Consider the following 12,464-nt stretch of genomic DNA (forward strand, 5'->3'; position numbering starts at 1 on the left):
TTCAGTTCCTCCTTCTCACTAGACCCTCAGTCCCCTAGTACATCCAGAAGGTTATTTGTGTCTTCCTTCGTGAAGACAGAACCAAAGTATTTGTTCAATTGGTCTGCCATTTCTTTGTTCCCCATTATAAATTCACCTGAGTCCGACTGCAAGGGACCTACGTTTGTCTTCACTAATCTTTTTCTCTTCACATATCTATAGAAGCTTTTGCAGTCAGTTTTTATGTTCCCGGCAAGCTTCTTCTCGTACTCTGTTTTCCCATCTTAATTAAACCCTTTAACTCCGCTGCTGAATTCTAAATTTCTCCCAGTCCTCAGGTTTGCTGCTTTTTCTGGCCAATTTATATGCCTCTTCCTTGGATCTAACACTATCCTTAATTTCCCTTGTTAGCCACGGTTGAGCCACCTTCCCTGTTTTATTTTTACTCCAGACAGGGATGTACAACTGTTGAAGTTCATCCATGTGATCTATAAATGTTTGCCATTGCCTATCCACCGTCAACCCTTTAAGTATCATTTGCCAGTCTATTTTAGCCAATTCACGCCTCATGCTGTCGATGTTAGCTTTCCTTAAGTTTAGGACCCTAGTTTCTGAATTAACTGTGTCACTCTCCATGTTAATAAAGAATTCTACCATATTATGGTCACTCTTCCCCAAGGGGCCTCGCACAACAAGATTGCTAATTAGTTCTCTCTAATTACTCATCACCCAGTCTAAGATGGCCAAGCTCTCTAGTTGGTTCCTCGACATATTGGTCAAAAAAACCATCCCTAATACACTCCAGGAAATCCTCCTCTACCGCATTGCTACCAGTTTGTTTAGCCCAATCTATATGTAAATTAAAGGCGCCATGATAACTGCAGTACCTTTATTGCACACATCCCTTATTTCTTGTTTGATGCTATCCCCAACCTCACTACGACTGTTTGGTGGCCTGTACACAACTCCCACTAGCGTTTTCTGCCCTTTGGTATTCCGTAGCTCCACCCATACCGATTCCACATCATCCAAGCCAATGTCCTTCCTTACTATTGCATTAATTTCCTCTTTAACCAGCAACGCCACTCCGCCTCCTTTTCCTTTCTGTCTATCCTTCCTAAATGTTGAATATCTCTGGATGTTGAGTTCCCAGCCTTGGTCACCCTGGAGCCATGTCTCTGTGATGCCAATTACATCATATCCATGAACTGCTATCTGCGCAGTTAATTTGTCCACCTTATTCCGAATACTCCTCGCATTGAGGCACAGAGCCTTCAGGCTTGTCTTTTTAACACACTTTGCCCCTTTAGAATTTTATGTTGTCATGGGGGATGGGGTGAAAGAGGAGAAAGAACATTGAACTGAGTCCAGGTGCTTAAAAGATACTGAGCTCAAATTAGAAGAAAAATTCATCTCAAGCCACTACCATCTTCAGAGTGACATCACCCATCCCCTTAACTGTGATGACATGAGTTCAAATCCCACCATGGCAGCTGGGGAGTTTAAATTCAGTGAATTAAATAAATCTGGAATAAAAAGCTAGTATCAATAATGGTGACCATGAAACTATCGAATTGTCATAAAAAAATATCTGGTTCACTAATGTCCTTTCGGGAAGGAAATCTGCTGTCCTTACCTGGTCTGGCCTGTATGTGACTCCAGACCCACAGCAATGTGGTTGACTCTTGCCTCCCCTCTGAAATAGCTTAGTAAGCCACTCAATTGTACCAAATCGCTATAAAGAACAGTGGTTCAGGAAGGCGGTTCAAGAACCGGCTTTTCCAATCTGTCAAAATTTCTATCGACGGATCAAATGCATCCCCGCAGGAAGGACATCCATGGGGCAGAGATTGTGCTATTTGCCCAGCGAATGTCCTTCAAACTCTTAGGCCTGGTAAAAGCAGGTATTTAGCTTATTTTTACCAGCGTAAGAGTTTTAAAACATAGAAAAATTAAATGTAATCACTCATTTTTCTATTAAAAACCCTGTACATTAAGATAAGTTTATTTTTAATCCTATTAAAACACATTAAAAAAAAAAAATTTTAATTACTTTTTTTCCTAAAAATTTAATTACATTCAATTTCAATTAATTTTAAATATGGGAGGTGTTTTTTTTTTTAATTTATTGTGTTGTGTTTCGGTGTTTTAGGGGGGTATTCTCATTGATTGTAATGGGAGCTCGTTCAAATGAAGTTCCCATTATTATCAATGAGAATACTCGATCGTGATTGGTGGTCCAGGCCCACGTGATTCCAGCATACTCGTATGCGTACGTATCTGGAAGACATGTTCCCGTGCGTTGCGCAGCAAATGAATGCCTCCGACCGGAATCCTACTTTCCTCCGGGACCACCAGGTATATTCATAGATTTTTTTCAGGCCGGAGACGTTCGTCCAAAGGAAGCCTCTGACCGCAGTTTTCAACCCATTGTCTCAGTCTCATCAATACAAACAACTGCTACAAGTGTGTCTGCCTTTTAATTATACTAGTTTAAGTGCAGCTATAAACCAATATCTCCACAGCACTGCTAAACATCTTTTCATTAGGTAAATATGTAAGATTTTCAAAAGGCAAGACTCAGCGGTCATTAAAACATGACTTGACATACACTAGATAATGATAGTCATCAATACATAATCTACAAAGCTCAATGCCATTTTTACAGCAAACCAGTCAAACATAGGAAAATCCATTGACAGTACATACCAGAGGCATAAATATATCTTCATAAAGCAACTAACTAATGAGTTACTAAGCTTTAGAAACTATATTCTTTCACTACTAATATTAGCTTGGCTCAGTTGATCAGAGTGTTAAGAGTTTGAATCCCACACCAGTCTTGAGCAGAAAATCTATGTGGTGATACTCAGTACAGTACTCTGGATTGCTGAATTGTTGGAGGTGCCATCCATTATAAGCAAAGCCCCAGCTGTGTGTTCAGGTAGATATTGAAGATTGCATGGCACTATTCAAAAAAATATGAAATTCTCCTAGCACTCTGCCTAATATCCAGTTCCTTAATCAATACCAAAAAAAACAGGTATTCATCTTCTTGACGTATGTGGGACACTGCTGGTGCAGAATGACTAACATTTGCCTACATCAGTCGCCGTACTTCAAAAGATAATTAACTGTGTAAAACATTTGAGAGATTTTTATATAAGCATTGCTCTATAATTCAATTCTTTAAAAAAATGAGCAAAACACCTATGTAATGTATGCACCTGTGAGTATGCTGACAGGTTTGTAGAGCTGTTATCTCTACGAGGGAGTCCTCCCTCTATTTATTGGGGATTTGGCCTGGAGGGTGTTGCATGGAGCAGTCCCGTGCAGTAAGTTTTTAAGTCGGTTCACGGGCTCCCAGGCCGCCTTTCTGCGGTCTAGAAGAGTCCATGTTTTTATGGAATGTGCGAGGTTGCAAGCCATTTTCCATTATTTGAAGGGGCTGCTCCTTAAATTCTGGTTGCACTTCAGTCCCATGCTCCTGATCTTTGGGCACCCTGTGCAGAGGGGAGCAGGCAGGCCGGAAGGCCACCTCGTAGGACTGCTCCTGGGCATGGCCAACGGGGCCATCAGCCGGACCAGGCAGTGGGCGGTGGAGGGGGTCATTTAGCCCGAGTGCCTGCCTCTCTTCCGCGGTTAAATCTCAGCCAGGGTGTCCCTGGAGATGGAGCACGCAGTGTCCACCACTACGCTCGCAGCCTTCCACGAGAGGTGGGCGCCGGAGGGACTGGAGTGCATCATCACCTTCGACAACCAAATTTTAATTTAAACCACGTGTAAAGTTTAATTTGTTTAAGTTTGTCGGTTTTAGTGCCTCCCCGTCACCCCTTTTAGCCAGGGGGCACTGATTTAATGTGTTTTTGATGCCCTCAAAGAAAACAACAAAAAAAAAAGAGCACTTAAAAAGTTTTGAGAGTGTACCCCCACCCCCCACCTTTTAATCAGGGGGCACTTTATTGTTTCTACACAAAATAGTTGTAGAGCTGCTGTATTGTGAGTGGCTTAGCCATTCACGTGATGTTCACAAGACTCAATAAAACCCCAGTCAGTTGGGTCTAGGTCATCCACGATGAGGTGTGCAGATGTGATTGTTAAACCGTTGTTAATAAACCAACTAGTTCTTAATAGCAAGTTGCTATGAATTCTTAAACAAAGAACCCACGAAGCAAATACATTACAACCTATCAGCAAACATTTGTCTTCGAGCTACAGATAAAAGAATTTCTTGTGTCTAATAATGTGAAATATACAAGAGCAAGCCATCAGTAAAAAAAAATTCATTGATTTTACAAGGAAAATAATTATAATTAATGTTCATCTTCAAAAAAATAAAAACACATTTTGATTTATTTAACAAATGCAGACACATATTAGACAAATAAGTTTTCTTGGGGAACTGGATTGGCATTAGAACGCAAGATTGGATTTTAAATTGCTGCCACACAAGATTTTAAACTATTGCTGCAAAACTGTGTACATCCCATTTAGTATCAGTCCTCTGCTACTCATTTATCCCATTCAAGAGTCACATAGCAAATAGCTGATGGTCTTATTGAAAATATTCAGCAAATGAAAAGAGCTAGAATATTACAAACCTTGTATGTTCTTTTCTTTCTGATGTTGGGCTAACATAGGCCAAAAATAATGGGGCCGAACAGGGAAACCTTCCTTCTGCATGATCTTCATGAGCTCAAGTGACATTCCTAGAAATATAAAAGGAAACTACTCAATCACCACAAGTACGAAACAGACAGATACGAGAATAAAATAATGTTCTATTTCCAAGACATCTGACACTGAAATACAAATATTAAGCTGAAAGTATGACCACGTGTCAGTTAAATGCAATATGTAGATGATTTTTATTAATTCCAATTTGATTTTCAGGGAGATGAACAACACTGCTTTATGACAGATTTCAATTTGTTCAATTGTACATCCCTGTCTGGCGTAAAAATAAAAAAGGGAAGGTGGTTCAACCGTGGCTATCAAGGGAAATCAGGGATAGTATTAAAGCCAAAGAAGTGGCATACAAATTGGCCAGAAATAGCAGCGAACCCGGGGACTGGGAGAAATTTAGAACTCAGCAGAGGAGGACAATAGAGTACAAGAGGAAGCTTGCAAGGAACATTAAAATGGACTGCAAAAGCTTCTATAGATATGCAAAGAGAAAAAGGTTAGTAAAGACAAACGTAGGTCCCCTGCAGCCAGAATCAGGGGAAATCATAACGGGGAACAAAGAAATGGCAGACCAATTGAACAAGTACTTTGGTTCGGTATTCACTAAGGAGGACACAAACAACCTTCCGGGTATAAAAGGGATCAGAGAGTCTAGTAAGGAGGAGGAACTGGGGGAAATCCTTATTAGTCGTGAAATTGTGTTGGGGAAATTGACGGGATTGAAGGCCGATAAATCCCCAGGGCCTGATGGTCTGCATCCCAGAGTACTTAAGGAGGTGGCCTTGGAAATAGTGGATGCATTGACAGTCATTTTCCAACATTCCATTGACTCTGGATCAGTTCCTATCGAGTGGAGGGTAGCCAATGTAACCCCATTTTTTAAAAAAGGAGGGAGAGAAAATGGAATTATAGACCGGTCAGCCTGACATCGGTAGTGGGTAAAATGATGGAATCAATTATTAAGGATGTCATAGCAGCGCATTTGGAAAGAGGTGACATGATAGGTCCAAGTCAGCATGGATTTGTGAAAGGGAAATCATGCTTGACAAATCTTCTGGAATTGTTTGAGGATGTTTCCAGTAGAGTGGACAAGGGAGAACCAGTTGATGTGGTGTATTTGGACTTTCAGAAGGCTTTTGACAAGGTCCCACACAAGAGGTTAATGTGCAAAGTTAAACCACATGGGATTGGGGGTAGTGTGCTGACGTGGATTGAGAACTGGTTGGCAGACAGGAAGCAAAGAGTAGGAGTAAATGGGTACTTTTCAGAATGGCAGACAGTGACTAGTGGGGTACCGCAAGGTTCTGTGCTGGGGCCCCAGCTGTTTACATTGTACATTAATGATTTAGACGAGGGGATTAAATGTAGTATCTCCAAATTTGCGGATGACACTAAGTTGGGTGGCAGTGTGAGCTGCGAGGAGGATGCTATGAGGCTGCAGAGTGACTTCGATAGGTTAGGTGAGTGGGCAAATGCATGGCAGATGAAGTATAATGTGGATAAATGTGATGTTATCCACTTTGGTGGTAAAAACAGAGAGACAGACTATTATTTGAATGGTGACAGATTAGGAAAAGGGGAGGTGCAACGAGACCTGGGTGTCATGGTACATCAGTCATTGAAGGTAGGCATGCAGGTACAGCAGGAGGTTAAGAAAGCAAATGGCATGTTGGTCTTCATAGCGAGGGGATTTGAGTACAAGGGCAGGGAGGTGTTACTACAGTTGTACAGGGCCTTGGTGAGGCCACACCTGGAGTATTGTGTACAGTTTTGGTCTCCTAACTTGAGGAAGGACATTCTTGCTATTGAGGGAGTGCAGCGAAGGTTCACCAGACTGATTCCCGGGATGGCGGGACTGACCTATCAAGAAAGACTGGATCAACTGGGCTTGTATTCACTGGAGTTCAGAAGAATGAGAGGGGATCTCATAGAAACATTTAAAATTCTGACGGGTTTAGACAGGTTAGATGCAGCAAGAATGTTCCCAATGTTGGGGAAGTCCAGAACCAGGGGTCACAGTCTAAGGATAAGGGGTAAGCCATTTAGGACCGAGATGAGGAGAAACTTCTTCACCCAGAGAGTGGTGAACCTGTGGAATTCTCTACCACAGAAAGTTGTTGAGGCCAATTCACTAAATATATTCAAAAAGGAGTTAGATGTAGTCCTTACTACTCGGGGGATCAAGGGGTACAGCGAGAAAGCAGGAATGGGGTACTGAAGTTGCATGTTCAGCCATGAACTCATTGAATGGCAGTGCAAGCTCGAAGGGCCGAATGGCCTACTCCTGCACCTATTTTCTATGTTTCTATGTTTCTATGATGCACTGTATACTTCTTCGCTAACTCTGATGAAAACATCAACATGGAAAAATAAATCCTTTGAAGTGGCTGCTTTACATTGAACTGAAAAAGAGAACGTTGCAAAGAATCATAGAATGGCGACAGTACAGAAGGAGGCTATTCAGCCCATTGAGCCCATGCCAGCTCTCTGCAAGAGCACTTCAGCCAGGTGCACTCCCCTAAACTTTCCCCGAAGCCCTGGTAAATTTTTCCTTCGGGTACTTATTCACTTTTGAAAGCCACAATTCAGTCTGCCTCCCCCACCCTTTCAGGTAGTGCATAAACTTTCAGGTAAATCATAACTACTCGAAACAAGTTTTTCCTAATGTCACCTTTGGTTCTTCTGCCAATCACCTTAAATCTGTATCCTCTGGTTCTTGACTCCTCCACCTATGGGAACAGTTTCTCTCTATCTACTCTGTCTAGACCCCTCATGATTTTGAACACCTCTATTAAATCTCCTCTCAACCTTCTCTGCTCTAAGAACAACAACCACAGTTTCTCCAGTCTATCCACATAACTGAAGCTCAGTTGATCCAGTCTTTCTTGATATGTCAGTCCCGCCATCCCTGGAACAATTCTCGTAAATCCTTTCTGCACTCTTTCTAAGGGCTTCAAATCCTTTCTAAAGTGCGGTGCCCAAAATCGGTCATAATATTCCTGTCGAGGCGGAGCCAATGTTTTATAAAGGTTCATCATAACTTCCTTGCTTTTGTACTCTATGCCTCTATTTATGAAGCCCAGGAGCCCATTCAACCGCTTTCTCAACTTGCCCTGCCACCTTCAGAGCTTTGTGCACACATACCCCTCCAGGTCTCTCTGTTCATGCATCCCCTTTAGAATTTTACCCTTTAGTTTATATTGCCTCTCCTCGTTCTTCCACCAAAATAAGAACATAAGAAATGGGAGCAGGAGAAGGCTATACAGCTACTCAAGCCTATTCCGCCATTTAATATGATCATGGCTGATCTGATCATGGAATCAGGTCCACTTCCCTGCCCGCTCCCCATAATCCCTTATCGTTTAAGAAACTGTCTTTTTCTGTCCTAAATTTATTCAATGTCCCAGCTTCCACAGCTCTCTCAGACAGCGAATTCCACAGATTTATAACCTTCTGAGAGAAGAAATTCCTCCTCAGCTCAGTTTTAAATGGGCGGCCCTTTATTCTAAGAGTATGCCACCTAGTTCCAATCTCCCCTATCAGTGGATACATCCTCTCTGCATCCACCCTCATAATCTTATACGTTTCGATAAGATCACCTCTCATTCTTCTGAATTCCAATGAGTAGAGGCCCAACCTGCTCAACCTTTCCTCATAAGTCAACTCCCGCATCTCCAGAATCAACCAAGTGAACCTTCTCTGAACTGCCTCCAAAGCAAGTATATCCTTTCATAAATATGGAAACCAAAACTGCATGCAGTATTCCAGGTGTGGCCTCACCAATACCCTGTGTAGCTGTAGCAAAACTTCCCTGCTTTTATACTCCATCCTCTTTGCAATAAAGGCCAAGGTTCCATTGGCCTTCCTGATCACTTGCTGTACCTGCATACTATCCTTTTGTGTTCCATGCACAAGTACCCCCAGGTCCCATTGTACTGCAGCACTTTGCAATTTTTCTCCATTTAAATAATAACTTGCGCTTTGAGTTTTTCTGCCAAAGTGCATGACCTCACACTTTCCAACATTATACTCCATCTGCCAAATTCTTGCCCACTCACTTAGCCTGTCCGTGTCCTTTTGCAGATTTCTTGTGTCCTCCTCACACACTGCTTTCCTCCCATTTTTGTATTGTCAGCAAATTTGGCTACGTTACAGTCAGTCCCTTCTTCCAAGTCATTAATATAGATTGTAAATAGTTGGGGTCCCAGCACTGATCCCTGCGGCACCTCACTAGTTACTTATTGCCAACCAGACAATGAACCATTTATCCCGACTCTCTGTTTTCTGTTAGTTAGCCAATCCTCTATCCATGCTAATATATCACCCCCAACCCTGTGAACTTTGATCTTGTGCAGTTGTATCACTTCACAATTTTGTGTGTTAAATTTCATCTGCCCGTGTCCGCCCATTTCATCACCCTGTTTATGTCCTCTTGAAGTCTATCACTATCCTCCTCATTGTTCACAATATTTCCAAGTTTTTTGTAATCTGCAAATTTTGAAATTGTGCCCTATACACCCAAGTCCCAGTCAATAATATACATCAAGAAAAGTAGTGGGGAACACCACTGTATACCTTCCTCCAGGCCAAAAAACAACCATTCACCACTACTCTCGGTTTCCTGTCACTTAGCCAATTTAATTTGCATGCTGCCACTGTATCTTTTATTCCATGGGCTTCAACTTTGCTGGCAAACCTATTATGTGGCACTTAAACGCCTTTTGGAAGTCCATGTACACCACATCAACCTCATCGCCCTCATCAACCCTCTCTTTTACCTCATCAAAAAACTCAATCAGGTTAGTTAAATACGATTTGCCTTTAACAAATCCATGCTGGCTATCCTTAATTAATCCACACTTGTCCAAGTGACTGTTAATTTTGTCCCTGATCGTTGTTTCTAAAAGCTTTCCCAGTACCAAGGTTAAACTGACTGGCCTGTAGTTGCTGGGTTTAATTCTGACACCCTCTGTTGAATAAGGGTGCAACATTTGCAATTCTGCAGTCCTCTGGTACCACCCCTGTATCTAAGGAGGCTTGGAAGATTATGGCCAGTACCTCCGCAATTGCCACCTTTACCTCCCTCAGCATCCTAGGATGCATCCCCTCTGGTCCTGATGACTTCTGTACTTTAAGTACAGTCGGCCTTTCTAGTACCTCCTCTATCAATGTTATACCATCCAGTATACCATGCATGCTTGACAAATCTTCTAGAATTTTTTGAGGATGTAACTAGTCGAGTGGACAAGGGGGAGCCAGTGGATGTGGTGTATTTAGACATTCAAAAAGCTTTTGACAAGGTCCCACACAAGAGATTAGTGTGCAAAATTAAAGCACATGGTATTGGGGGTAATGTACTGACCTGTATAGAGAACTGGTTGGCAGACAGGAAGCAGGGAGTAGGAATAAACGGGTCCTTTTCAGAATGGCGGGCAGTGACTAGTGGGGTACCGCAAGGTTCAGTGCTGGGGCCCCAGCTATTTACAATATACATTAATGATTCAGACAAAGAAATTGAATGTAATATCTACAAGTTTGCAGATGACACTAAGCTGGGTGGCGGTGTGAGCTGTGAGGAGGATGCTAGGAGGCTGCAGGGTGACTTGGACAGGTTAGTTGAGTGGGCAAATACAGTATAATGTGGATAAATGTGAGGTTATCCACTTTGGTGGTAAAAACAGGAGGGCTGATTATTATCTGAATGGTGACAGATTGGTAAAGGGGAAGGTGCAACGAGACCTGGGTGTCATGGTACATCAGTCATTGAAGGTTGGCATACAGGTACAGCAGGTGGTGAAGAAGGCAAATGGCATGTTGGCCTTCATAGCGAGAGGATTCGAGTATAGGAGCAAGGAGGTCTTACTACAGTTGTACAGGGCCTTGGTAAGGCCACACCTTGAATATTGTGTACAGTTTTTGTTATGTATTCAACTGTCATTGTAACCCATGTATAAACTGACCTAAGTTGTACACCGTGAGAACATTGACCACGAGGTGTTGAACTTGTGGGAGACACTCCTAACCTGGACTTTCAGGTGTAAAAGGGGAAGCTCCACCCACCTTCATCACTTCAGTGCTGGCTAATCAAGGTTACTAGCCACAGAGTGACCTTCTCTTAAGTATGGGCCTCGTATGCATTTATACTGTATAGTAAGGATGTATCATTGGCGACGAGAAACTGGGATTTAAACCATGCGAGCATAGCCACTAGCAGCACAGACGAGAGGTACTGTGTTGGTGATGATTGGGACGATTTTACTGAGAGACTACAGCAAAGTTTCGTCACTAAGGAATGGCTGGAACAGGATTCAGCCGACAAACGCAGTGCTCTTCTCCTGTCGGTTTGTGGATCCAGGACGTACTCCCTGATGAAGGACCTTCTAGCGCCAGAGAAGCCGGTGGACAAGACATTTGAAAAGCTCAGCAAGTTGATCGGGGAACACCTTAAGCCGGCGAGCAGCATGCACATGGCGAGACACCGGTTTTACTCGTACCGGCGGCGAGAAGGGCAAAGCGTTCCAGACTTCGTGACAGATCTCCGGCGACTGGCGAGCCTATCTAAGTTCCCAGATGCATGCAGAGCAGAGATGCTGCGAGACTTTTTTTATTGAGGGCATTGGGCATGCTGGGGTTTTCAGGAAACTGATTAAGAGACCAAAAACTTGACCCTAGAAACGGCGGCTTTGATGGCCCAGACATTTATCGCAGGGGAGGATGAGACCAGAATGATGTTTGACAAAAATCTTGGTTTGAATGCAGCAAATGAACAGGGAGTCAACATTGTTAACACGGCACACAGTTCTCCAGGCAGACAGGGGCAATTGGACATGCCAGAGCATGTAGTCGAACCCAAAGGTGGAATTCAACAGAGACAATGGCTAGCTGAACGGCAATTCATGCCATCACAAGGGACAATGCGGCCAGTAATGGGGCCATCAACACCTGTTAATGGTGCGCTTAAGGACAGTTACAGAGACAGCCAGAGGCGATTGACTGGTAATGGGCCTTTTGTTTCCAACAACAGCTCATGTTGGAGGTGTTGAGGCAAACACACAGCCAGAGCTTCCAGGTATCAGCAATATACGTGCAGAAATTGCAACGTCAGCGGTCACTTGGCAGGTATGTGCAGGAAGCCTGCAGCCAGGTTGATGTACGAGGAGGACGGGCCCGATGTAAGACGGGCCTGATGTAAGCCCTACGAGGCCAAATGAACACTGGAGGAAATCGCTGGAAGCTGAAGTTCAGCGAGTTCATGTGGAGCACATATACAGTTCATACACTAGGACGCCACCGATAATGATGAAAGTGCTACTCAATGGCATCTCAGTATCAATGGAGCTAGACACGGAGGCCAACCAGTCCCTGATGAGTATCAAACAGTTTGACAAGTTGTGGGCGTCCAAGGGCAGGAGGCCAAAATTATTGACGATTGACGCACAGCAACAGACATATGCAAAGGAGATCATTCTGGTGCTAGGCAGCGCCACGGTTGTCGTGACCCACAAAGATTCGGAGAACAGATTGCCACTCTGGATTGTCCCGGGGGACGGTCCCGCACTACTGGGGAGGAGTTGGCTTGCTGTCATGAACTGGAAATGGGGCGATGTCAATGCAATTTCTTCTGTGGAGCGAATATCATGCTCACAGGTCCTGGACAAATTTGACTCACTGTTTCAACCTGGCATTGGCACTTTCATGGGGACCAAGGCAGTGATTCACATAAACCCGAACGCCAGGCCAGTACACCACAAGGCCAGAGCGGTGCCGTACGTGATGCGGGAAAAGATAGAAGGCGAATT

At 43.4% G+C, this 12,464-nt stretch overlaps 1 protein-coding gene across 1 annotated transcript in view; it reads right to left on the reverse strand.

Moving 5' to 3' along the window:
• Window positions 1-12,464, reverse strand: part of lrpprc (leucine-rich pentatricopeptide repeat containing) — a 187,398-nt gene that overhangs the window by 114,083 nt on the left and 60,851 nt on the right. The window contains exon 11 of the mRNA XM_070889342.1: window positions 4,581-4,688. Coding sequence (XP_070745443.1) covers window positions 4,581-4,688 — 108 coding nt within the window. The remainder of the gene's footprint in view (window positions 1-4,580; window positions 4,689-12,464) is intronic.

Source organism: Pristiophorus japonicus, chromosome 9 (assembly GCF_044704955.1).
Source record: "Pristiophorus japonicus isolate sPriJap1 chromosome 9, sPriJap1.hap1, whole genome shotgun sequence".
NCBI classification, from domain to species: Eukaryota; Metazoa; Chordata; class Chondrichthyes; family Pristiophoridae; genus Pristiophorus; species Pristiophorus japonicus.